The following is a 26,871-nucleotide window of genomic DNA, read 5'->3' on the forward strand; positions in this document are numbered from 1 at the left end:
TTTTTTAAGTATTATGTGGCAAAAGAAGATGATGATAGTGCCTTCTAATAGGATACAAGCACCACAGCATTAGCAAGTAAAAAAGAAGGGAAATTGGCTCACCCCTTCTAATTACCAACGACAGCCCAAGCAGAGTGCAGTCTCTATCCAGAGAGATGCTGCTCCCTCAGCTTCTAACCCATTAATGAAGGTGAGGAGGAATGCAGCCAAGCTCCAGCCCTTCCAGTCACTCACATGCATTGCTTACACCAGAGCTCTCTGGGTTAGCCACACCTTTTCACCTGCTATTCAACTGCTGGTTCAGGCTATGACCTGGAAATTCTGCTGCAGAGAAGATGCTTGCAGGCTGTTAAGAAATTCCAGCACTAAATGTTAACTGCAAATACAGGCCACTGACAAAACAGTTTAAGGGGAGAATGCCTTCCCAAAATGGGATAAAACTTTTATTATAAATAAGTCTAAATATGGCTGAACAGAAAAGTAAAGTGCTTGCCACATGTAGGTAAGAGGAATGGAAAAGAGCCTGAGCCCAGCAAGCTGTAGAAGTAAGCTTTGATAAGAAAGATTGAAAAGGATCTTGAGGGAATTACATTGACTCAATATTTTGAGTCTGCTAAAGTAAAAAATAAAAAAACAGGGATTAAACTCACTGGATGCTGCCTGCAGAAATGTTATGTTAAAAAGGAACCCATCGAGGTGTAAATAGAGCTTTCAGGAAAGGTACCTGCTTGAGAGAAGAACTAGTGAAGTACTTGCATTTGAAGAGCAATTGAGGGAACTGGGGCTATTTAGCTTGAGAAAGAGGAGGTTGAGGGGGGGCCACGTCACTCCTACAGCTACCTGAGAAGAAGTTGCAGTGAGAAAGGTGTCGGTCTCTTTTCTCAGGCATTTTCTCAGGTGACAAGTGATAGGACATGAGGAAAAAGCCACAAGTTGCACCAGGAGAGGTTTGGAATGGATATCATGAACAATTTCTTCATGGTTAGAAAGGTTAGGCATTGAAGAGGGCTGCCTGTGGAAGTGGTAGAGTCGTGATTCCTGGATGTATTTTAAGAGATTGTGGATGTGGAATTTAGGAACATGGTTTAGTGGTGGACTTGATCTTGAAGGCCTTTTCCAACCTAGATGTCCTTGATTCTAGTGTTAACTATAAATGGTTACAACTACAAAGAGTTTCCTTTGCATGAGGGAATAAATTCATGGAGAATAAATGATTAACTGTCTCAGTAGTATCAGTGAAATGGAATTTAGTTATATAAAAATCCGTCATTTTAAAACCAAACTTGAGCTCGAGAGGAATAATGACAAAGGACTAAAACCAAGTGGTCCTCACTCAAGTGATCTGGAAACAGTCAGACATAACATTGGTGAATGAGGAACTGCTGAGTGCAGCCTTTATTCATCCATGGTGCTGAGGACCAAGGGATGGCAACAGCAATTGCATTCTTTAAATAGAAAAGAGAAGGCAGGAATAAATGTTTAATTTTTATTATAAAAGAAGGTTAGTAGTGGGCTCCATAATAGTCTCTTGTGTTCAACATGCACAGAAACCATCTGGAAGGAGGGATACTTCTGACATTTTGTTATTGTTACATAGTTATTCAAGTTGTTAAAACTAAAGCTCACTGTAAAAAACTGAGGGATTCAAAACAAAAAGCATTTTAGAGCTTACATCTGAACTGCTCCTTGAGATTCACTTCAGAAAGTCACTGGAGGGAAGTATGTATTTGAGTGGTGTGAGTCATCTGTCCTATTTTGAGTGCCTGCTGAATGATTTTATGGGTATAAAAGGAATTAAGAAAATTAGCTCAGGCACACAAGATTGTGCTGTAGACCTCTAAAATACAGAGAAAGAGATCCCATCATAGGTATTTGGACAGCTCATTCAGATGAAGGTCAGGACTGATGCATGTAGAGTGGTGATAGTCATAGACTCATAAGGTTGGAAAAGACCACTAAGATCATCCGGCCCAACTGTCAACTCATCACCACCATGCCCTCTAAGCCTAACTGCCACGTTTATTCTTTTCTTGAATGCCTCCAGGGATGATGACTCCCTGGGCAGCCTGTTCCAATGCCTCACCTCTCTTTCTGAGAAGAAATTTTTTCTAACATCTAACCTGTACCTCCCTTACTACAACTTAAGTCATTACCTCCCATCCTAAATGAATGATGAAGCTGGGTAAAACTCAGCTGTGCATGTAACACCACAGGCTGTTAGTTTCATTCGAGAATAGTTGTGAGCCTGCAGACACCATCGCAGCACCAGTGTGACTGAAAAGATAAACACAATTTAGGGGATTTTGAAAGATGGGAATTTATGACCAACTTAAAGCGTGTAATACTACTATAGTGTACTGGTGATGTTCCCATACTTGAAGGATACTCAAGTGTGGTCAAAGGCACAGAATGGTGGGCATTTGAATAATCCTTAACATTTTTTCAGCTTGGGTGGGGAGAAGGCGACTGGTATGTATGTAAAAAGAAGTGACAATTAATATAAAAATTGTCATAGAAAGCAACTGCTTCTATATCAAATCATGCTTAACATGATGGAGGTTTTCATTCAAGCAGTAAATGAAGGAAACTGTAGAACTTGTAGAGCACAAGATACTTTGGGGGCTGTTACTGTGAGCAGGAGGAGAGAGGATATGGCAATGAAACTGCAGTTTCATTGGTAATTATTGAATATGGAAATACGAATACAGGATTTCCACATGCTGAGAGAGTTCTCCTCCGCGTTAGGAGAATTGCTGAGAGCTGCAGATTTGTAGCAGGAGTGTCAGTTGTAGGAGTTTTTCTCCAAACATTTTAGCTATTGCTGGAGATCGATTTTTGCAATGTAAAATAGTCTGTGCAGTGCAGTGTACAGCTGAGTTCAGTGTTTTTCATTCTATTTTTTTGTTTGTTCATTTGTTTTATGATAGTATTTCTTAGTAATGTTGGAAGAGTGCTTCCTGGTTTATGTATCTGTTTTTTTTTAGTTTTTTTTTTTTTTGGTTTATGATGGCTCTGAAGTTTGCAGTGACTTTGGATCAGCTGTACTGTGGTTATTTTTTCTTACTAAACAAAGAGGCACTACTTCACGTGGTTTTGTTAGAATGAGCTTCATGCAGTCATAGAATCATAGAATCACCAAGGTTGGAAAAGACCTCCAAGATCATCCAGTCCAACCGTCCACCTATCACCAATATTTCCCACTACACCATGTCTCTCAGTACAGCATCTCCATGTTCCTTCATGACTTGCTCTCGGCTAAGTCTTTTAAGGGAAGATGGAGATCTGTTGTGTAATTTCATTCATCTTACTGGCTAAATGAGCTAGAGCAGGTGCTCGAAGTACATCTTCATGTCAGTTACTGCTCAAGGTGAAGTTATGCTTTCTGCTGTATAAGTGTACAATTGCAATGTTTTTTTAGTTGTCTAAATCATAATTCATGGTGCCTACGACCTGCAGTACCGTGCAATCTCACATGTAAGTTTCAAAGATTATTGGTTTTGGTTGGTTTTTGTAAACAAGGAGCATTATACATTCTAGTTTTTCTCCTCTGCTAAGTTCTGAAATGGTTTAATCATTTCTGTATAGCTTATCTCCACAAAATGTGATGATTTTCACCGGCGGCAATTGTGTCTTTATCTTAAATTAACTGACTGTAGGCATACTCAGTTTTCCATATCTTTAGGTAGAATGTGTTCTTGGCAGCATTATGAGGTCAGCATTAGGATGAAGTGTGGGTTTGTGTATTTACTTTATAAGCCCGTACTTCACTGTACATCTGTGTTGTTATCTGGGAGCTCAGTGAGACAGTCTTCAAAAAATCTTGAGTCTCTCCTGTGTCAATTGAGCAAGGAGCTTTTGAGTTCAGCAGGAGCTGCAGCATCCAACCATCTGTTGTCAGTTTTGGTATGATGGCATGGTATTCTTTGACACATATAAATTATTTTCTTCTTGTGGGCAGAAAACATATCCATAGAGATGAATCTGCCATCTTTCAAAAGAACAATGGGAGGAAACTGCTGAAGGTCTGCAAATGACATCTTGCATAGGATGGGAGAAAGGAGATCCTATCTGTTAAAAATCTGCTGAGTAATTTCATTCATCTTACCCGTCGGAACTGCTTTTGTTGGGTTATTGTTGTGATTTCTTAGGTGTGACTACTCAGGTAGAGGAAGTTAGTGCTACAGACAAGACAGCTGCTTTTGGAGAGTGAGGACAGGGTGCATTTTTACTACAATCCCATTAGAAAATGATGATCAATATGACATTACTTCATGCCTCACTTCTGTTCAGCTTCACAGACTAAATATCTGTTGTGCTCAAACCATACTTGTCCTAACAAATCTATCCACCCATAAAGTCTCCTTTTTTCAGGAGCTCCCCAAGATCAGACAAAAGAGGTATGCCAAGTCCGTGCTGGTTGTTTTAAATTAAGATGAAAAGCAAATTCCAGTGTATCAGTTTGCCTTTGCTTTCTTCATATTGTAGAACTGGATCTAAAACTCTTGTTCTTCGCATTTTCTTGCCCTGCTACTTTTTGGTTTTTGTTTGCAGCAGGTTAGCACGGACTTCAGTTCTCTTGGTTTGTAAATACAACCTCTGCCACAGCTGTCCTGTGCATGCTAATACGTTAAACTTAGAAACATAATGAAAAATCCCCATATCTTTTATTTTCAGTGGTGAAGAAGCTTTTTTTTTTATTTTTATTTTTTTAAAGTAACGGGAATAGAATACACAACACTGATCTTTTCCATAGGTGTAGAAAAGCAGGCCTTAAAATGTGACTCTTCCAAATTTGACTGCAGTGCCAAAGAAAACCGAAAGTTTGAAGTTGATGTATTTCTGCTTTTTACTTTCTTCAGCAAGGAAAGCAGATTTGCGTCTTACTGCTTCTTACTGACTAAAGGATACAGAAAAGCTAAAAAAAATTAAATAAATGGGAAAGTATTTTTGTTACTGACAGTTTGATAATACAAAATATGTGTGAAGTATTCAGTTCTTACTACTGTTAGCTTTAAGCAACTTCTCTGTAGTTCCTTCTGCCCTTGACTGTTATAAGTAGTTCAATTTTCCCAAATTCATGCTGTTAAAACGTACGTAATCCTTTCATTTCATCAATAGATGCTTGTGGGTGTATGGAGACTGATTTCTGGAACAGTGCCTCAATAGAAATTACCTTTTATTTGGATGCAGAAATTCTACTCTGGATTTTTTTTTTTTTTTTGCTTTTTGATTAAGTTTTACTAAAAGCAAGTAAGAAAGATTAATTTGTATTGCTCATCAGACCATTTCAATTTTGGCCGTGAACTAATTTTATTTAAAAGTCTCTGCAGCAATTTGTATAACATGAATTTAAATGCTTAAGACATTTATTTAAAGTACAAAATGGCATTAGTAATGCTGCCTTCATTTACAGATTTACTGAAGAAATGTGCTGATATTATAGATTTCCAAAAAGGGAATTTGCCTTTCCTTGGTTTGGATCTGTAAAATGGCAAATTGCTTTCAGGCTCATCCTTTTCTCTTACTGAGCAAACCTGTCTATTGTACCTATTTGCATTTTCATCATCATAAATAAAAATAACAGTCTGCAAGTGCCTTACAAGCTAAACTGAAAGAATGCAGGATGCTGCTGCTGTTAGGTAACAAAGTTGTTCGTTCTTCACCTGGGGCAGCCCTTATAGGGCAGTGTCAACAGGCATTATCACATCCTTACAAAGCTCTGTGCGTTGTTGCTTTTTACATTCACTTGAAGATGTAAGCATGCATGTGGTGTAGTGTAGAAAAATTAGTACAGAAAACCAAGAGAAAAAATTCCATTTGTCTTGTTCTGTGTTCCACTAGGCTTTGGTTGAATGCAGTAGGCAGCTTTCTGTGTGTATTGCATAGACACTGAGTTAAAACTGTTCATTGGAACCGAATCCAAGTTGTGAGAGCTAGGTTAGAAAAGAAAACCTGGGAAAATGAGGAACCCTGTAGATGCAGCACATGTTAAACATCTGTGTAAATGTTTTGTGTTCTTTATGATTTATGCTAAGGATACCAGATAAAGTAATAATGAAGAGACCTCATTGTGGCCTTCCAGTATTTGAAGGAAGCATATAAACAGGAGGGGGAATGGATGTTTACAAGGGTGGGTGGGGATAGCAGGAGGGGGAATGGTTTTTAAACTGAGATGGGGGGGTTTAGGTTAGATAGTAGGAGGAAGTTTTTCACACAGAGGATGGTGATGAAGTGGAACAGGTTGCCCAAGGAGGCTGTGGATGCCCCATCCCTGGAGGCATTCAAGGCCAGGCTGGATGTGGCTCTGGGCAGCCTGGTCTGGTGGTTGGCAACCCTGCACATAGCAGGGGGTTGAAGCTAAGTGACCACTGTGGTCCTTTTCAACCCAGGCCATTCTGTGATTCTGTGATTCTGTGGAGACTTGTAGAGGACAGCCTGTTTTGTGCCTTAAAGTTGAGGACATGGATAACTGTAGGGTTACATGCTAATCATTTGTACTTCAGAACACTGCATTCTGAGGTTGAAGGTATTTTGTTTTGCTTACATTTCATTTCAGTGGCTTGAAGATAAAGTTTTATCTGTCTTGATATGTGATTGTAGCAAAATGTGCAGTTTTCATTTCAAATAGCTGAAACAAGGAGTGTGCTCCCTCACCATTGAACAGCAGTGAGTTGTTTGCTTCTTGCTTGGCTTTCCATTGCTCAGAGATGGCCCGAACTGCCTTACTCATCACAATTGCTCGTAATTCTCCTGTCAGCAACACAGACCTCAAAAATTCTGTGTTGATATGTAAGAATTCTTTGAAGCTCTGTGTTTACCATGTTATTTTACTAGAAAGAGAAATTTGGGAAATGCCTGTATGTGGCGTTGTTTGTTGAATTAAACCTACAAACTCAGTTTTTGTGGTCATAGGAAGGTTGGAGTTACACCAACAAAATTAACGTGATGAAGTTTTTTCTTAATAAAGCTTGAGCAAATACACTTTGAGATGAGATAGACTTATTTCTATGGTGATTTTGTTGTAAACAGTGTGTTTAAATTTAAGTGTGGTGACATGTTCTTATGTCACTCAGGTTTATATTCCAAAATAATAGTTTATTCTTTTTTGCAGCTTCCCAAAATATATTATGAGTGCAGCATTCCACAAATATTAACTCTGTCATTTAAAGTTGAAGACGTCAGCGTTGCCATGGCAATTTAAAATCAAACTGATACATTTTATACAATCTATAGAGGTTTTTTTGCAGATTTTCCAAGCAGATGCACTTTTATTAGCTTACATGGAAGTTACTTTAAATGTGACTGTGTCAAAGAAAACAGAAGCAGAAGTTCAACACTTAGATACAAAATAGAACAAGAAAATAAGCTGAAAATAAATCAGAAAAATGCAGGTATATTTTGCTACCATGCTAATTGCATTTAATGGAATTAGAGAAAATTTCAGAGGAAATCTGAAGAGGGGAAGGTGCAATCAGTGTATTATGTAGGAGTAATCCCTGTTGATTAGGAGTTCTGTGACTTGAGGTTTACTTTCCAATGGTATTAGATCCTTTAGTAGGGCTTTCTTTCCACAGTGTGCACCCAAAGAGCAAGCATTACCAGCAGAGGGAGAGATAAGAGGCACAGCACACTTCAGATTGAAAATGGAGGCTGCCAGCAGCGTGTAAGACTCCAGGGGTTTTACTGTAGCAGTAAGAAAAACAGAATCAATATAAAATTAAACTGACGTACAGTTCCAGTTTTCTGAACATGTGTTGGCAGAAAAATGAGGCTAAACCTGGAGTGAGCTGAGTACAGATCTGTGAGAGTTACTTTCATAAACAGCCCCGTGCCAAGATGCCTACTGGCTTCAATAATGTAAAAATGAAAAAAAACCCCAAATGTTGCATGAAATGAATATTATATAAGGAAATTATTTATGTAATATAGTAATTAACATAAATAGAATATGTTAAAGAAGATTTCATCAACAAATGCAGCACAACACTGTAACTTTTCCATCTCAAATCATTCTCATTAGTGCATTGTCAGATGCTAATATTTTCTTGAGTTCCTGTGCTGAATGATCACATATCTCTCTCTCTCTGTCTTTTTTATTTTATTTTTTTTCCTGGGAGTCTGCCACGTTTACACTGTAGTATAGCCATCTAAATGAAAGTCCAGTGGATGATTTTTGTGTTCTCCTGCATTAAATTTGGGTGTCTTTCCTGATTATTCCTAAACATTTGTATAGTGCAGACCTTTCATTGGCCAGGGTGAGCAGAATAATTATGCTGTCTCTATTGGTTAAGCCCAAACTGCACCTGGCTTTGGAAAACAGATCCTCTGTCAGATAGATGGAAGAAAATTCACAATTGCATGCCATGAATTGTGACTGTGTCATTTTGCCTGGTGGCAGGAGGTGAAAGCTGCCTGTGTATTCTCTGGGTAATCGTTACTTGCCAAAGGAGAAGGAAAAATTGGAAAGTAGAGTGCACCTATGAGGGAAGGATGTGGCCCATGGGCCCAAAAAAGCAAAGTGATATGGGAAACAAAAGACGAGGGACTGACAAGATGCTCTCTCTTATGAGGGTGTTAGATTAGCTCTACTTTTTTGGCCATTGTCTGGTAGAAACAACAGTGTGAGGTGTGTTGTTGTTATGGGTGTCTGAATATTAACTTAGAGCGGTCAGTGATATTCCTAGGACATCCAAACTTAAAGTGCTACATAAGTGGTTGCCAGTGTCTCTGTGCAGCACAAAATACAACATGTCTGCATAGGTAGCATCAGGCCTGGCTTGGGAACTAAATGCACAACTTGCAGGATGCTTTGACTCCCACGTTTAACAGATGTAAAACGTCACTTGTTGCAGCACAGGGACCAGCAACACCTCGCTATGGTTTCTCCTTTGAATTTGTACTAGCTGTGTGTTTTGTATGGAAGAACATATTTATGAAATAAATCAGTTTTTAAATTGTTACTTTCTTCCCTTCTGGCATTTAGGAGAACACTGTCTTCTTGTTCTTTCAATTCCCCAGTGACTTGCTCAGAGTTTTGTTATAGCCAAGTAATGCAATTGACAAAGCATACCAGACACCTTATAGTAAGAGTTGAAATTTTTGGAGAGAGAATTTCCATTTTCTTCCTGAATAACTTTTTTTTATGAGCTAACATATAGAATAGTAGCGGAGGAATACTCTCTATTGTGCTGTAGTAGCAGTTGCATTTTATTGTATTTTAGTGCTGTCATGTAAGTGTTTCTCATCTGCAGCATTTTGGGGAAAAAACATTTTTAAGGAATTATGCCCTTAAGTAAAGAAAAACAGACATTTTTAACTGCTACTGGCAGAGGATGTGTTGATGATGTTCATTGCTACTATTGCAATATTAAGAACTAAATATAATTTTTGTTTGTTTTTGTGACTTTTTAAGGCAGCAAAAGCATTGTTGATTGGTTGTGCTGGCAGAAACTTGTAGCATATCTTATTGCAGTAGGAATACACAACTCTTGCTGGATGATAGTTTTACCTGTCTTTAAGTTTCTGATTTCGGTTAGAGGGACATTGTTATAATAGAGGATTTGCAAAGAAATTGTTATTCCATTCATGATACTTTTTTCGAGGTGAAAATGTATCCCATTTTAACACTCCTGTAAAATTATCTAAAGGATGTGATAAAATATGACAAGAAATGAAGATCCAGGGGCAGGGTGACTGTGTGTAACTGGATCTCTGTCTCAAAACTGCAGAATATGGCACTGTGCATTGGTGTTTGTGAATAAAGGTCCTGTAATCTTGTTAAATGTGTGACAAAGGGAAATAATAATAGTAATAACAACCCTTCCTCCTTGTCTGTTCTTTGACAAGTGAAAGCTATATTGCTCAAGGAGCTTACTAATTATGAGGCGTTTTTTCATTGCACAAGCCAGCTGAAATAACTTTTTTCTTAGATCCTGTTTGTTTCAAATGCTTAATATCTGAAACAAAGGTGTTGGTTTCTTGAACAGCCTTGAGTTCCTTAGTGTTTTCTGTTATTGTGGTGGGATCTGTAGTAATATTTCAGTGTATGTCCTGGCAGCCAAAAGGGCCAGCAAGGCTCAGAAAGGATCTGATAAATGTCTATAAATATCTAAAGGGAAGTAGGAGGCAAATGGGTGAAGCCAGGCTCTTCTTGGTGGTGTGTAGTGATAGGACACGGAGTAATGGCCTGAAACTTGAACATAGGAAGTTCCGTACTAACATGCAGAAGAACTTCTTCACAGTAAAGGTGACCGAGCTCTGGAAAAGGCTGCCCAGAGAGGTTGTGCAGTCTCCTATGGAGATACTCAAGACCTATCGGATGCCCACCTGTGTGACATATTGTAGGGAGCCTGCTTTAGCAGGGAGGTTGGACTCGATGATCTCTTGAAGTCTCTTCCAGCCCCTGAGATTCCGTGATCCTTGTGCGTCCCTTCCAACTATGATTCTGTGATTCATTATCCTGTTGTTGCTGGTAAAGACTCTGTGATAGAGGTGCTCTGAACCTGATCTGTACATGCTCTCTCTAAATGTCCCTTTACTACGGCTTCTTTCACCAAAATACTTCATTGCTAGTTCCTGTCTGAAAAGCTGTTTTGTGTTTATTTTATTGAGTTCCTTGACTTGCTTTGCTCAATCTTGTCGAAAAAAATGTGTCACATCTTAAAGCAAACTGCATTTTCCAGATTAAGTTTTGTATTTTTTGTTATTCAGTTTTGTTAAAAATATCTGTCTGAGGCTGGTTCTCAGTATATTAGTTTTCCCTGCTTAATATTTTATAGTTAACATCCCTAAATTTGGTTGTTGTAAAATGAGCCATTGGAATGTAGTCTGGTAAATTTTTGTTTTGTAAATGCCATTCAATATTAGTATTCCTGTCTGTCATGGCTTTTACTGGTATAAACTCTTCTATACATCTTTTTGTTTCCAGGAAAAATAAAAAACTTTGAGGCATTCTACTGACTTACTGTAGCCTCATACAGGTAGACCTCAAGTAGAACCCAGGCTGTCCTAGAAACTCACACTGACACTTTATATGTGTTTTGATTACAGGAAATCCTGAAGTATTGAATGAGTGATGTATGCACATGATCCCACTTTTGCACAAAGCCTACGTAACATTATTAGAATAGAAGATATTTAATTTTTTCTGCCCTTTCCCTTCACTTTGAGGACTTCCAATTTTGAATTCTGAACAGCTACAGATAGATTTTCAGAAGGCACTGAGAGATAGAATCATAGAATCATAGAATCACTAAGGTTGGAAAAGACCTAAAAGATCACCCAGTCCAACCGTTCACCTATTCCCAATAGCTCCTACTAAACCATGTCCCTCAACGCAACATCCAGTCTTTCCTTGAACACCCCCAGGGTCGGTGATTCCACCACCTCCCTGGGCAGTCCATTCCAGTGCCTGACCACCCTTTCTGAAAAGTAATACTTCCTCATGTCCAGCCTGAATCTCCCCTGCCGTAGCTTGAAACCATTTCCCCTGGTCCTATCACTAATGACACGAGAGAAGAGGCCAACCCCCAGCTCACTACAACCTCCCTTCAGGAAGTTATAGAGAGCAATGAGGTCTCCCCTGAGCCTCCTCTTCTCCAGGCTGAACATTCCCAGCTCCTTCAGCCTCTCCTCATATGGCCTGTGTTCCAGACCCCTCACCAGCTTCGTTGCCCTTCTTTGAACACGTTCCAGGGCCTCAGATCTCTCTAGTGCAGCTGGGGAATATTTCCCACTCGTTCTTCTGGACTCCAACTTTTACCAGTGATGTTTCTGTTACATTTTGTTTATTTTTCCTTTTTTTTTTTTTTTTTTCCCCTTCTTTTTATTACATTTTTAACTTATTATTATTAATTTTCCCGAATTGCTCTTATTTTATTGATATCACTCAAGGTTATGTATTTATTTGACTTCATTTTATTTCATTTATTTACTTTTAAGTTTGAGTCACTGAATTTTAAATATTTTTCCATGTTTTCATCATCTGATGATAAAGAAAAGTATGTTTGCTAAAGAGCAACATTATAATTTCTTTCTGGTCTTAGTGAGTTACCATTTGAAATGTAGTAATCCTGTGTTGTTCATTACTATGCCAGGAGAAAACCAAATCTGGTCTTTAGATAGCATTTTAATGATGGTTACTGCTTTTAAGATAAGCCTTTTATGTTGGGCTCCATGTGCCTTGCTGTATTCAGCACTGTATCCACTGTAGAAGAAAGACATCAACCAGCCTGTTAAACAGGATGAAAATTAATTTCATCAGTAGATAGAATTCTTGACTAGTGTTCCTGTTGCATGAGAGACTTGCTTAATGGGATCCATAGAGTATTTTTAAGTCATTTGTGGAGAATGCTGTTACATTAAAGAGATTGTGTTTAGCAAACCAGGTATTTCCATGACTGTCCAGATATTTCCTTCTAAGTGCGAGGAAAGCAAAGTAGTGATGGCAGTCTGTTCTGTGTATGATATTTCTGATATCCAAGGTTTTGTTTTCCATTCCGTCTTTTCTTTGTAGTCTGCCAGCTGTCTTGTTTCATGTCTATTTGCATTCTCATGGCAAATTGTCTAAGAGAGGAGAGAAAGAGAAGTAATAATGGAGGGGTGCTATTCAACAGGTAGTACTTATTTGTGTTTCTTTTGATGAAGCTCTAGTTCTACTTTTCTTATCCTCGTATGACAGTAGAACAGAGAATGGATTTTTTGACAACTAAACCACTAAATATTTTTTCTGCAGCTCAAGAATCTCCTGTTTATTTTAAATACAGAAGTACAGAATTTTAGTAAGACAACAAAAACAGAACTCTGCTGTTGAACTGTTGGCTTTAATATACAGTGGCTTTCAGTAGGAAATGCACATCAGCAGCTGAATGTATTAGAGCTACATAAAGTAGTTTTAGGGAAGTTGGTATGTAGTTGCTTGGTGCTGACAGTACTGAGCATTTTTCAAATGAAGCCATTGGTCTGTTTCAGGGATTTGCAAGATTCAGGAAGAGTAAGAGCTGATTTTTGTGTTTTGTGAAGGAAAGCTAATTATCTATTGTCTAAAAAATGGTCTTTTTTCTTTCTTTCTTTCTTAGCAAGGTATCTGAACTAACTACTTATGAAGTATATGGAAGATTTTCTTTCATTTGGAGAATGTGTTTCAATTATGATAATTGCTTTAATGTTGCTGTTATCTTAAATTGTGGCTACATATGAATATTGAAGGTGGAAGGGAGACCTTTCCAATCGCAGTATGTGATTTGAATCTGTAAGAAAATAGAATGAAGCTACCATATTATGTGCAATAAGTCACATATATAAATCAGCAGTCCATTGTGACTGGATTCTTTGTAGGTCTCGTTACAATGGAGACAGTTACAAGGGGTCTGTCTGAAGGTTCAGTATTATTTAGCTGTGTATTCTAGATATTAAACGTTGAAGTGTAGATTTATTAGTGTTCTTAGGTTGGATTTAATGTCTGTTTTAGTAATGAGGTAAAATACCTCTAACCAAAATATCTGAGAGACTGTTTTTGAAGAGAAGCCTCTTAAATCACAGTTAGCAAATCATAATGCTCTGTTGACACCCTTGACCCTAAATCTTTTTGAATCTTTTGAATGCTTACAGTATTTATCTTTTTGTTCAGAAACCCTCTGTACTCAGAGGAAGAGACATTTAGCAAATTGACTGCATTGGAAATTTGTTTTTCTGCTCAGATATTAATATTTTATTTCAAACTATTAAGTTTAAAGTGTCTCAGATGCAAACCAGCTCTTCCTGGGAGGAAATGCAGCTTTCTTGCTGTGTTCAGCTCTGTTAGCATGATGTAGCTTCAGCTAAAATATCTACTGAGTAGTGTCATTGATTCTGGTGTTACTTGCAGGACTCCAAGTCTTGAAGAGCAGTATATGCATTTTCCTTTCTTTTTCAGTTATTCCCTGGGCAGATGTTTCTGAGTGCTTTAAGAGAATTTTCAGTAGGTTTTCCTTCATTATCTTGACAAAGGCACTTCATTTACACAATCACAGAAAATAATGTACCTCTTCGATGCCTTTAGAGCACTAGTCCTTTGCTAGAGATACCTCAATCAGTGTTTTAATGTCCATTAGGATTTGTTGCAAATACACTTTTATCATTTCCCTAGTAATTCTTGAAGCAAAACTACTCATACATAAATCTGCTAATGCTCTGAAGGTCTAGCACCTCCAATATCAAGTGATCTATACAATGTGGGTTTTTTTTTTTTTGTTTGTTTGTTTTTTCCCTGTCATTTTGATGAGGAAATTACTGAAACTATTCAAGGTAAAATTACAATCAGGTATAGCATGAGTTATTACAGCATTGGGACTTCATTTATAGAAGAAAAACTTGGAAAAATTATTTTGAAAGCTTTTTACTTTTGCTCTAGCTATGTACACTGAATATTCAGGGTATAACTGGCACGTAATCTTATAACTGTATAGAGTAAACTGAAATAGTTAAGTGTCTAATACTCTCCAAAATCCTTTACAGTCAGTCTTTGTAATTAAGACTTGCAAAGTCTTCATTTCAGCAATACAACAAGGCATTTATTTGTCATCAGCAAAATCTGATTATATGAGACTGATGCTATACACACCCACACATGTATGTTGCATGGTGAAGCTTAGTAAAATCTTTTATCACTTGGTTTTGTCCCATGATGCACATAAATGTTTTGCTTTTCCTTCTATTCACTGTCTCTTGTTGCCCTTGCCCTGTAACCCCTGCATCACGTCCAGTTCCTATACACAGACACCATTCCTTAAGTGGTGTCCAGGTGAGGTATATCCTTTCTGTGTGGGTTTTCACAATATTAAGACCCTGTAAGATACTGTTAACCATCAAACACATCTTCATAACAAATACTAAGTATTTTCAGAGCTTTCTTTTAAATAAATGGCCCCTACCTGAAATGTAACAATTAATTATCAAACAAACAAACAAAAAAGTGAATTATTCAGCCTTGTTTCTGGTAACGCTAGTTGTGTTGGTTATCCCTATCCAGGAACAGATCCATTCAAGAAAGACAAAGACTTCTCCACAGAATGGCTTAGTGTTGCTCACCTGAGGAGAGTGTTGGCATTTTTTCACAGAGCATGAAGATGAGGCATAGATTTGTGGTCTGGCTGTTCTACAAAACATGATTTAGTGGGCAGTGTTAGTTGTAGTAGGAAAGGAAGAGGAGGGGAAGGACTGAAATAGAACGTATGATAGTACATGATTAAAAGAAGATTGTGCATCTATTTTAAGTTGGAGTTTTGTCAAGCTTATATTGAAATGCCTAGCTCTTATCTTGTGATGGAAGATAGTGACATACTCCTCTTCCTGTTGTTAAACATCTGTACTTTAATGCCTAAGCTGTCTGAAACAGGGTATGACTGTTGTCAGGAGATGAATCTGATAATGGTATGGTTTGCAGATGCTGTGTGGAAGGGAGCAGTGCTGCTTCTGCTACACACTTTATCCTTTTCTTAGTAAAGGATATCACAAGAAGCTAAGTGTGCTTTTTTCCTAACTTATTTATATTTAAATGCAATTTTTTTGGTCTCTTTTTTCAGCTTATGGAAAAAACTGACAGAGACTACTACACTCTGGATGACATGTTTGTTTCCAAAGCAGCAAAAAAAGCACGCAGTGGGGAAGAAGAAGAAATACAAAGAAGAAAAGCAATACGTGAGCACCAGCAGCTTGCTGCACGCATGGAAAAGTGTCCTTACTGTTTTGATAGCAATGAACTTTCTAAACATCTTATTATTGCAATTGGTACCAAGGTAAGAAAATAGCAATTTAGCACAAAAGTAAATATAAAAAAGAAAGAATAGTAGAATGACTGAGTTAAAAAACACAATTGCTTCTTTCTTTGATTATTCTGCATCTTACTCTCCCTGCCCTTCCAATTGATTTCAAGAGTTCCTCAAGGATTAGGGAGAAAAAGATATCTGTTGTGAATTACAAATCTAGTCTTTTGTATCAGAACTTCTAATCTGTGGAAAACATAAAGCATTAATGAAAGATCTAAGTACAAACCATAGGTGGATTTGTGGAAGGCTAAATCATACCACTCTGGAGGAAATTTGAACTGATTATGATCTGTATCTCAATGATATCAAAGAAACCCAAGTGCAGAATTTCATTCTTAAGCTTAAAATCCTTTGAAATAAACAAAACCAAACCTTCCCCATTTTGTTAATTCTTTCAAAATGTATGTGAATATTTGGACTTATAACAGCCCTTGCTGTATATACTTTGCTGTAAGTAGAAGATAATGGCTTCTATTGGTTTGAAATGTAACAGATAATGTATTTCTTCAACTTAGCAATGAGAATATTTTTAACTCTATAATAATAGGAACTTTAGTTTTTGTTCACTCTTTATAGGTATACTTGTCTCTGCCAAGCAACCAGTCCTTAATTGAAGGTCACTGCCTGATAGCTCCTTTACAGCACCATACTGCAGCCACTCTTTTGGATGAAGAAATCTGGGAAGAAATTCAGGTCAGCTAAGAAACTGTCTCATGTTCCAGCAGCTTTGTAAAATAATACTTTGAATAATATGGTACACACTTGAAAAGTAGGTACACAAGAATCTAATTAGGTTTAACAAGGCAAAGTGCAAAGTGTTGCACTTGGGTCAAGGCAATCCCTGATATGAGTTCAGATATGAGAAGAATTTATTGAGAGCAGCCCTGCCAAGAAGAACTTGGATGTCCTGATAGACAGAAATTTGAACATGAGGCAGCAGTGTGCACTTGCTGCCCAGAAAGCCAACAGGATCCTGGGGTGCATCAAAAGAGGAGTGACAACAGGGAGAGAGAGGGGATTGTCACTTGCTACTCTGCCTTATGAGGCCCCATCTGCAGTATTGTGTCCGTGGCTGGGGCCCCCAGTATAGGAGGGATGTGGAGCTCTTGGAGTGGCTCCAGAAGAGGGCCACAAGAATGATGAAAGGGCTTTAGCACCTCTCTTATGAAGACAGATTGATGGAACTGGGCTTGTTTAGTCTGGAGAAGAGAAGGCTTCAGGGAGACCTCATTGCAGCCTTCCAGCACGTAAAGTGAGCCTACAAGTAGAAGGAGTACCAACTTTCTACACCATCTGATAGTGGTAGGACAAGGAGGAATGGCTTTAAACTAAAAAGAGAGGAGATTTGGGTTAGATCTTAGGAAGAAACTTTTCACTGGCACGGTGGTGAGCTGTTAAAAAGGTTGCCTGGAGAGGTTGCAGATACCCCATCCCTGGATGCCAAGATGAATGAGACCCTGGGCAGCATGATCTAGTGGATGGCAACTCTACTTGGAACTAGATGATCTTTAAGGTCCCCTCCTACCTAAGCCATTCTATGATACGATTGTGTGATACTTGTTGTGTCTATTTTAATAGTTCCCAACCTGTCAGCTCATTTTGATCCCACTAAGGGATAGAACATGTTTGCATTATAAAAGGAAATTAATGGTCAAAAGTTGGTTAAGGGAGATGCAGGATAAACATTGAAGAAAAGTTTCAGTTTATAAGCCCTAGAAAAAAAATGCCTAAGAATGTTGCAGGACTTCTTGGAGATCCTGGCAATAGATGAGAGGGATGTGTCAAGACTGACAAAGGTACAGCTGATCCCTTGCAGAAAGTGTAACAACTGGCTAGGTTGCACTATTAAGAAAATGATTGTCAGAGAGGAAAGATCACTTATAATGAAGCACCAGCTAAAGATACATTTATACATGAGTTTGTTTTTTTTTTTTTAAAGCTAATTTGATTTTGTGGTAGATATCATTCTTACTCATATCTGAGGTCCCTGGTAGAATACAATTTCCTCCTTTTTTAATAAGATTTTTTTACAATAAGGGTGCCAAATGTGATGGACCAAGCTCTCTTTCATGTGAAGACATTTTGAGGTTTCTTTGAGTTTTGCTTTCTTTTGAAAAGGAAAAAAAAAAGGGAGACATATAAGAAACTTCTGCCTAAAAGATAGTGATCAGCCTCCCTTAATTCCACCATTGGTATTGTTACAATGGTAAAACAATTTGCATCAAAATATTGGAGACTATTTCAAAGAAGATAAAACATTAACGACACAGTTAAATTCCACAGTTTCTAGGTGTAAAATCAGGTTAATCCGTGAGTTTGAAATGGTTTAAATAACTTTGGTCTTGTCTCAAGTGTAGCATATGGGTTCTCTGACTTTCCACAGGTACTCTCAGCATTGATATTTGTGACTGATGTAATTTTTGTACAGTGTTGCTTTGCAAATTACTCTCCTCCCTAGGAAGAACAAATAGGAGAACTTTCATATATGAACAGAAATGCTTCAGAAAGTTGTTGTAAGAAGGGAACAGGCATAATGAGTATGATCAGAAGGAAAAACAAAGGATGAGGGTGAAGTGGTCTATATGTGTATCCTGTATCCTCTACTTTAACCTATTGTCTTTTAGCAAAATAGGGTCATAGAATAAATGATTCAAAATGAATGATCACTTTTCTAAATGTATAGGGGAAGGAAAATTGGATAAAGACAAGATAAGTAAATGCAGTTTCTGAATTCAGTCCTGGAATTTTTCTTGCTAGAAAATGCAGCTTGTTGGTAAACTCATCAATTCTGTGAATGTGTTAATTGTGAGTTTAAATATTTCTTTGTGACAAAGTACTTAGGAGGTGATGGTCACATTATTTTGCAGCTTTTGTGTAATTCAGTAGGAGGAGTCTGGAAAGCTTCCATAGGAATATAAGCACACGCTTACTTGGTGACCAAACTAACTTAATGATGCCAAAGCCCTATTTGGTATTGTTGACAGAAAAAAAACCATCTTTATTACACTATATTGCACATGTTTTAGCTCTATTATTTTTTTTCCTGAGATATATTGGAAAAGTTCTTTTATATTGCATCTTCAGGTGCTTAAATTCAACATGATGCATGTTTTAGAAGTTATCTACTTCACTTGACAAAGTAAATATGCATCTAATTTTTTATACAAAAATACATAAATATTTGCATGTTCTGTTGCCTGAGTTGTGACATGTATCAACATACTGTATATTTGAGCATGAATCATGCCTCCTTGATGAAAATATTAAAGAGTACAGGTACCAGTACAGACCCATGAGGGTCACCACATGTCACTGGTCTCCATACAGACACTGATCTATTGGTCACTGCCCTCTGGGTATGATCTTGCAACCAGTTTATCAACCATTGAACAGTCCACCCATGAAATCCCTGTCTTTCCAGTTTGGAGAGAAGAATGTTACAGGGAGCCATGTCAAAAGCCTTACTGAATTCCAAATAGATAGCTCTTCCCTTGTCTATTGATACAGTTACATCATCATAGAAGGCCACTAGGCGGTCAGGCAGGACTTGCTCTTGGTGAAGCAATGCTGGTTGTCTCATACCACCTCTCTCACTTCCTTCTTAACATAATTTCCAGGAGGATCTGTTCTGTGACCAGTGGTGAGGCTAACAGGTCCAAAGTTCCCTGGGTGGTCCTTTCTAAGTTTCTTAAGAATGGGTTTGATGTTGCCTTTTTTTAGAGCTCTTATGCACTATGGAAAACTTCCTTAAAGATCTGCCAGCTCTGCTCTTCTCCCTTGTCCCTAAGGACAGATTCCCAGGGGGTTTTGTTGACTTAATTCTCTGAAGAGATGGAATTCAGCTTTCTTGAAATTCAGCATCCTGATTTTTCTTTGACTGATATCTCTCAGGATTGCAGACTCCACCACTGCATGATTACTACAACCCAGGCAGTCTCCAATCCTGATGTCACCAGTCAGTTCACTTGTGCTGGTGAGGAATAGATCCAACATTGCATCCTCCCTGGTGTGGATGTCTACTACTTGGCTCAGGAATTTATCCCTGATACATTCTAGAGCCTCCTGGGTTGCCTAATTCTTATGGTACATCATAGTTATGAAATTCAACCTAGTTTTACTTCCAATTGTAAATAATAATAATGATAGTAACAACAATAATAAATGTGATATTAAGTGGAACTGAGTTTATACTGTTAAGTATAATGCATATTTCACAATAGATTCCTAGACTTTGCATGTTTGCACTGTCAGAAATACAGTTTGTATTAGATTGTTGAATGAAGTAGAATTTTCCTAGTGTGATCACTGCTGTTCCATTTTATTATGATTTTCTAAGGAATTATATCTCTATTATTGAAATAATATAAAATATTTTATCTGGAAGCTTTGAAAAGCTAATTCAAATTATACATTCTTTTTCTTTTAACAGATGTTTAGAACGGCACTGGTGAAAATGTTTGAAGCTAGAGGCTTGGACTGTGTCTTTATAGAAACAAATATGAGTATGAAGAAACGATATCATATGGTATACGAATGCATTCCTCTTCCAAAAGAAGTAGGAGATATGGCTCCAATCTACTTTAAGGTAGATGAAAAAAGCATTTTCTGTAGGTCATTTGAATGCGTTTATCATAAATTATTTCTGGAAAAGTTTTTTTTATATTGAAGTGCTAGTTTTGAAAAGGTAATTTTTTGTTTTTCTGATGAAGAAATGATTCTTGATCTTTAAACAAATGTGTTGGTTTAGTATCTGAGAAAGAAGCTTTTATAAGGGTAAATTTGACTGAGTGCACACATTCTTCAGTATTTATGAGTATATTATTTGTTCTTTGAAAATGTTCTCTGGAAATAAATAATGTAATTGTTTTAATGAAGTGGAAGTCAGTGTGATGAATAGCAACGCAGTAACTTTTACAACACATTTGTAACTCTCCACATGATTCATCTCACTGGCTATGTTTTAAGTGCATTAAGCATCTTCTTTGAAAACTAACAAAGTTGAAGTACAAGCTTCAATGCAATGTCATTTGTGTTAAACTTTTTCTGAGAGTTTCCACCACTAAAATACACAGTAAATGAAAATTAAATGAAAATGAGAAAGGTACCTATATTATCCACACTTCCATATTATGAAAGATGCAGAGTCAGTTTTAGAGGTTTTTGAGTGCATTCAGGCTTCTAATTTGGATTTTTGGATTTTCGTTTTGGAGCTTAAAAATAGACAAAAGGAAAAGAAGATAAAAAAATAAAAAAGGCTAATATGGCATAATGAAATCAGAACAGGTTTATTATGAGCTTAGTAAAAAGAAAATGAGACCTTTTAGTTTCTAATAATTTGGAAGTTTTTTATTAGAGATGACTTGTCAGGCAGAAGGTTGATTTCAGGGGAAAAAAAGGAATAGAATTAAGTGAGTTTCAAGATATTAAATGATTCCTCTATAAAGTATGTTCTCTAAATCAGAAAGATTGCCAAAAATAAAATTACTCTGTTAAGAAATGACCAGTACTTGCAGTGCAAAGTGCGCTTTACTCCATTGGAAAGTGAGTTCTGTGCTGTACAACTGCTGTGCTAAATTTTCTCATTTAGAAAAATGATTTTACAGAAAGCTATAATGGAGTCTGATGAAGAGTGGTCCATGAACAAGAAGATAATTGATCTTTCTTCAAAAGATGTTCGGAAATCTGTAAGTAATGAAATGTATTGAACACTGAAATTTTCAGCAAATTGCTTTCATCTGTTTCAGTTATTAACTGTTTCAAAGAGAGAAGAAGGAGAGCGCAATTGAATTAGTGGGTCAGGAGATGGCATAGACATGATGAGCACTGGAGTCTGACTGAACTCCTAATTGACGTTAGGAAAGATTCCCATTTATTTCAACAACAGATGGACTGAGCTGCAAACATTGCTTGAGAACAAAGCTGGCATTTTGAGTACATGCACCAGCATAATTTTCTTGATGAACTTTAAGAATTAAGATAGATCAAAGATCTGAAAATTGCTGTCTGGGAAAGAATATGGTGTATCTTTTGCACTGACCTGGAACAGCCTTCAGTGTTGCTAAATTTATGGAGTGAAGATGCAAATAGTATTATGGATCTTTATTTCTGTAACAAAGGAGCTGAAACATTTTTGCGTATGCATCTTAAATGAATAATCCTGAAACTGTTAAGTTCAAAAATCGATCCCTAGGTATGCTTTGGATTTCTTCTGCTTCTTAGCCTTTCTTAACAGGGAAAGTCAACACATGTCTCAAGAAAACAAAGTATAATTTACTTGTCTTTGATAGAGCATCAGGACTTTTTTTTTAATTAAACATATGTTTTTGTGGTTGTGTTATGTACCCAAAGTAGATCACTTTTCAAATTAATTCAGGGCACTTCTTTAAATTAATAAAATGCATCTGCTTGTAAAGTGTTTCCCAGTTGTATAACTTTAACATTATTTTAGGAAAAAAAAGAAAAGAAATGCCTTTGAGAAAATTTGGGAGAACAGTTTAGAGACTGACCTGAGGAAAATAGAGTTGCAGTATGAAATGGTGGTGTGTGAATGAGAAGCAGACATGAGTGTGACGTTTATTGGACTGACTGTGCAGAAATTGGGACCAGTTTTCTAGAGGCAGAGCCCTAGCACACAAGCCTAAGCAGCCAATGCTCTTGCACAGTATCAGAGCCTTTCTTTTTTTTACTCTGCACCCTCCAGTAAACAAACTCAGGGGTAAGCAGTGTGCTGGGGGGGAGCACAGCTGGGACAGCTGACACTGACAGTGCAGCAAGAACTCTTCAGCAATAAATAAGCACTGGTGTATTATCAACACTGGCCTAGTTACCAGTCCAAAAATCGCTCTGTGTGGGCTGCTGTGGAGAAAATCCATCCACAAGTAATATAAGGAGCACCTTGTGAAAATTTTCAGTTATTTGAACCGTAGCAGAGAATATATGTATGAGTTTGAGGCTTTTTAAACCTTGTTATCCAGAAACAAATAATAAGCAAATTATGAAATTATCCGCTTTGGCAGTTATCAGTGTATCACTCTGTGTGAGGATCAGTGATTATCAGTGTTTCCTCTGAGTAACCACTTCCTTGTACAACGCGTCACCTTATTTTTAATAAATGTGCATAAAATTTGTACTCATCCCATATAATTCAAAGCTGTGGACTCAGACAGCCATTTGCTCAGTGTGCATGCTGCAGTCTAGCTCTTTCCTTGTCTCTGTCCTTCCCAGTCTCTGACCTGATGTATAATGGTGCCCTCCAGGTTCTGCCACCTGGCAGTCCTTTTTTTTTTCTTTCTGTTTATGGTGCCTAGTTGACTTTTTTCCCTTTACCTGTTGGTCTTACTGTACTTTATATATGTATTTTATACTTTATATATATTTTATACTTTATATATATGTATTTTATACTGCACAAAGTGGTTTCGGAAGTGATTTAAAATAAGATGTAATACTACTAACTGTAAAACCACTTTCTTCAAGAAGCTGTGGGGAGGTTATTAAATGCTTGCAGTCCATTAACCATCTAAAAATGCATTTTTGTGTGTATAGGTTCCTAAAGGATTACCGTACTTTTCAGTGGACTTTGGCCTTCAAGGAGGGTTTGCTCATATCATTGAAGATCAGCACAAGTTCCCTCACTACTTCGGAAAGGTACTGTATACAAAATCAGTTTACTAGCTGTGCTCTGTTGTGTAAATTTTGAGTAATTAAACCAGTTGCTGCTACAACAGTCACTTCGATGTACCTTATCACAGTTCATGACTTGCCTTTTCATGGTAAGTCAGTATAACTTAGCTTGTGAATGAAGGATTGCTTTATTGTGTGATACTTGGAATTATAGATCGATTTTTCTTTTGAATCAATAGGAATTCTAGATATTTGACATACAGTCTGATAGATGGAAAATAACTGCTACTATTAAAGATGTTAAAAATAGGGTTTTCGGGATGGTGAGATCTTCATACAGGCACTCTGACTGCCACTTGTACAAAGCAGAGGTCATACACACACGGGCTCACAGACAACTCCTAGTGTAACACATATGTGGTTAAATCACTCCATTATGGCATAGAGAGTACATATAGAAATGCTGCAATAAAGTTGTCTTTTCCTTACTGTGTCGCAGTGATCAGCTCTTGAAAGAGTCAGTATTACAAAAGTTTGAAGAGGGATTAGGAAGTAATAGAACTTGAAAAAGTTGAGAGCAAAGTAAATAATTTGCTTTGTTCTCAGCTTCCCATTTTTTGACACAAATATAGAAATGCATCAACAATCTTGTAATGTTAGGATATTTTGTACTTACAACAATTCTAGTAAGGCAACTGTCTCGCAACTACAGTTATAGTCCTTGAATTGATGTGTTTTTCAGAATTTTCAGTTTTTATAGCTAGCACAAATGATCTCATAATTGGAAAATTAGTGTTTTTACATTTTATGCTAAAATAGCAGTAAGTGGTATTATATTTTAGCATTTATCATTATCTGTCTTTGTTCTACTTGCAAAGGAAATCATTGGTGGCATGCTGGACTTGGAACCACGGCTATGGAGAAAAGGAGTCAGGCAGAACTTTGAGGAACAGAGGAAGAAAGTGTTGCAGTTTGCACAGTGGTGGAAGCCATATGACTTCACCAAAAAGAAAGAATAAGTACATCTTTGCAGCTAAGGACTCTATAAGCCATAAATTATATAAAAGGATATTTCATTTATGAAATGTAATACCAGTATATTAAAACCAGTATATTATATATTCCTATTATGTTTTAAACCCAGGAGTGTTAGTTACTTGATTATCTCTTTCTGGTTTAGATACTGTATGAAACATGAACCTGCAAGCCTGACAAAACCAGAAGTTTACAGTGATTTTGGTTTTTAATGTTTTAGCTGAGCCAAAACTAAAAGAACCATGTGACTATTGGAATTCTTAAAAATATAGCATTTTCTTTTGAGTTTTATAGTAATTTGAAACAATTTTTTATCTTGTAGCACAGAACTAGTGCTTAATTACTGCAGTGTCTTTTTCTAGAAAATGGTGTAAATTTTATGAACATGTTGATTAAAACACATTGTTGCACTGCCTTTGAGTCTTTGTTTTCTTTTAGTTGACACCATTGCAGTAATGTTCAGTTATGACGTGATAAACCCTTGTTGATCCTATGCACAAAAGTGCAATTTTCTTTACTTTCTTTCAATATGCAGTAGTATTTTCAATCTTGTTGCACAAAGGATGATGAGATAATCCGAAGCTGACGGCAAATGACAGCTTTAGTGATTATGATTAGTACTGATGACAATTAAAACTCAAAAGGAAGTAGAGGGGAGGGAAGGGAAAGAAGCTTAAGGGACACATATTCTCTGATGGACAGCCAAGAAAGAAAATCACCACAGGGGCCTCCCCAAATTACTCTTCTCCACTAGCACCCTTGCCAGAGTGGCAGATGATCTGTAGTAATACTTCCCAGATAATAAATTCATAGTTTTCACTGGGACTGGCTCAAACTCCATCTTGATTGTTTTTGCTTATGTAATTGGAATATTTAATGGACTGTTATTTACCATATTTTTCACTAGGTCTCGTGGTTTTTTTTGTTTTTTTTTTTTGCATAAAAGTTATGAAATGGGAGGGTGGGAAAAAGTGAGTAGAAGAAGGAAGATTCTTGAATCACTGGCAGTCACAGTCCATGGGAAAGCTGACAAAGTAATCTGAGGCTTTGCAGGAGCAGAGCTAGGAGAACAGTGCAGGGACAGAGGTCAAGGAGGAAGACATTGCTGTGGTGTCCTCCCAGTGGAGGGAGTGCAAAGTTGCAAACTTTGAGAATTGAGTGAAGACTGAGCGTTGCATGGAAAGGCTCTGGAATGGCAGATGGGAAGCCTTTAGCGTAACAGCGGCTGAGGCATTGTGCTGGTGTGCCAACCTGCTTCTGCTCTTTTCCTGTTGAACCACTTGTCTGTACAACTCTATTACCTGTGGTGAACTGGTCGGGTTCAGAAGTGGAAAACTAAATATTTCAGAGTGGAGTTAAGTGTTTATATCTGCTTCCTTAGTAGTCTTTTGCAACTATTCTGAAGAACTAGGAGGTTTTCTTTTCTTATTTTTGACATAAGCACATAGCATTTCTTTCCCATTTTGACTAGTAAATCTGTTAGAGGTAGAAAGCTATTACTGTGTTGCGAATTTTTGTGGGATCTTTGTGAACATCTGTTACTACAAGGGAAATAACTTAAAAATAAGTTGTCATGATCATTTTGGCGATTGGATGTCTGATTTCTTTTGTTTTAACTGGCAAGCCATGGATGAAAGAACCATTTCTACTATTCTCCAGTCAATTTTGATCTTCTTCAGGCTACTGGTGAGATTACAGTACAAACAGGATATGAAATAGTAGATGGGAGTTGTTGCTTACGATGTGGTAAAGCTGAAGGAAAATTAGGTAAAATGCAGTCTTTTGTGGTATAAAACATAACTTAAAGATTATTTTCTCAGAAAGTGCACATTGCCTCTGTTCTCGTCTCTTCCTTTGCAGGACAGCCATGAAATGGCAGAAGTGATCATCTCTTAAGGCTGTATTAAAGTCATTTATCAAATGCAGTGATAGAGATGCAATTTTTAAAAATAATTTAAATTCTGCTGAAAATCTCCATCAAGAGAAGGTTCACATAGGATACGTAGCTCTGAAACATCATCTGTGCATATTTTTATTATTTGGGTGTCAGCAATACTTCTAATCCTTAGACTGGAAAGGACTTGAGATGTTGCCCATACATATTTCCAAGCTACAAAGGCAGGAAAATATATCTTATTCCATCAGAAGTTCATAAAATCAGCAATGTTGGAAAAGACCACTAACATTATCTACTCCAACAATCTACCCATCCCCACCATGCCCTCTAACCGTGTCCCTCAGTGCCGTATCCACATGAGTCTTGAAAACCTCCATGACTCCATCACCTCCCTGGCAGCCTGTTCCAGGACGTCGCCACTCTTTCTGAGAAGAAATCTACTTCTTAATACCCAACCTGAACCTCCCCTGATGCAACTTTCAGAGCACCATGACACTGGCTACAAAATGGAGC

At 37.4% G+C, this 26,871-nt stretch overlaps 1 protein-coding gene across 1 annotated transcript in view; it reads left to right on the plus strand.

The window, feature by feature from the left end:
* CWF19L2 (CWF19 like cell cycle control factor 2) overlaps window positions 1-24,870 on the plus strand; it is a 63,004-nt gene extending 38,134 nt beyond the window's left edge. Inside the window, exons 13-18 of the mRNA XM_048935155.1 lie at window positions 15,561-15,773; window positions 16,380-16,496; window positions 20,233-20,388; window positions 21,407-21,487; window positions 23,349-23,450; window positions 24,305-24,870. Of these exons, the coding sequence (XP_048791112.1) occupies window positions 15,561-15,773; window positions 16,380-16,496; window positions 20,233-20,388; window positions 21,407-21,487; window positions 23,349-23,450; window positions 24,305-24,445 (810 nt within the window). The 3' untranslated portion in view covers window positions 24,446-24,870. The remainder of the gene's footprint in view (window positions 1-15,560; window positions 15,774-16,379; window positions 16,497-20,232; window positions 20,389-21,406; window positions 21,488-23,348; window positions 23,451-24,304) is intronic.
* The last annotated feature ends 2,001 nt before the right edge of the window (window positions 24,871-26,871 follow it).

Source organism: Lagopus muta, chromosome 1 (genome assembly GCF_023343835.1).
Source record: "Lagopus muta isolate bLagMut1 chromosome 1, bLagMut1 primary, whole genome shotgun sequence".
NCBI classification, from domain to species: Eukaryota; Metazoa; Chordata; class Aves; order Galliformes; family Phasianidae; genus Lagopus; species Lagopus muta.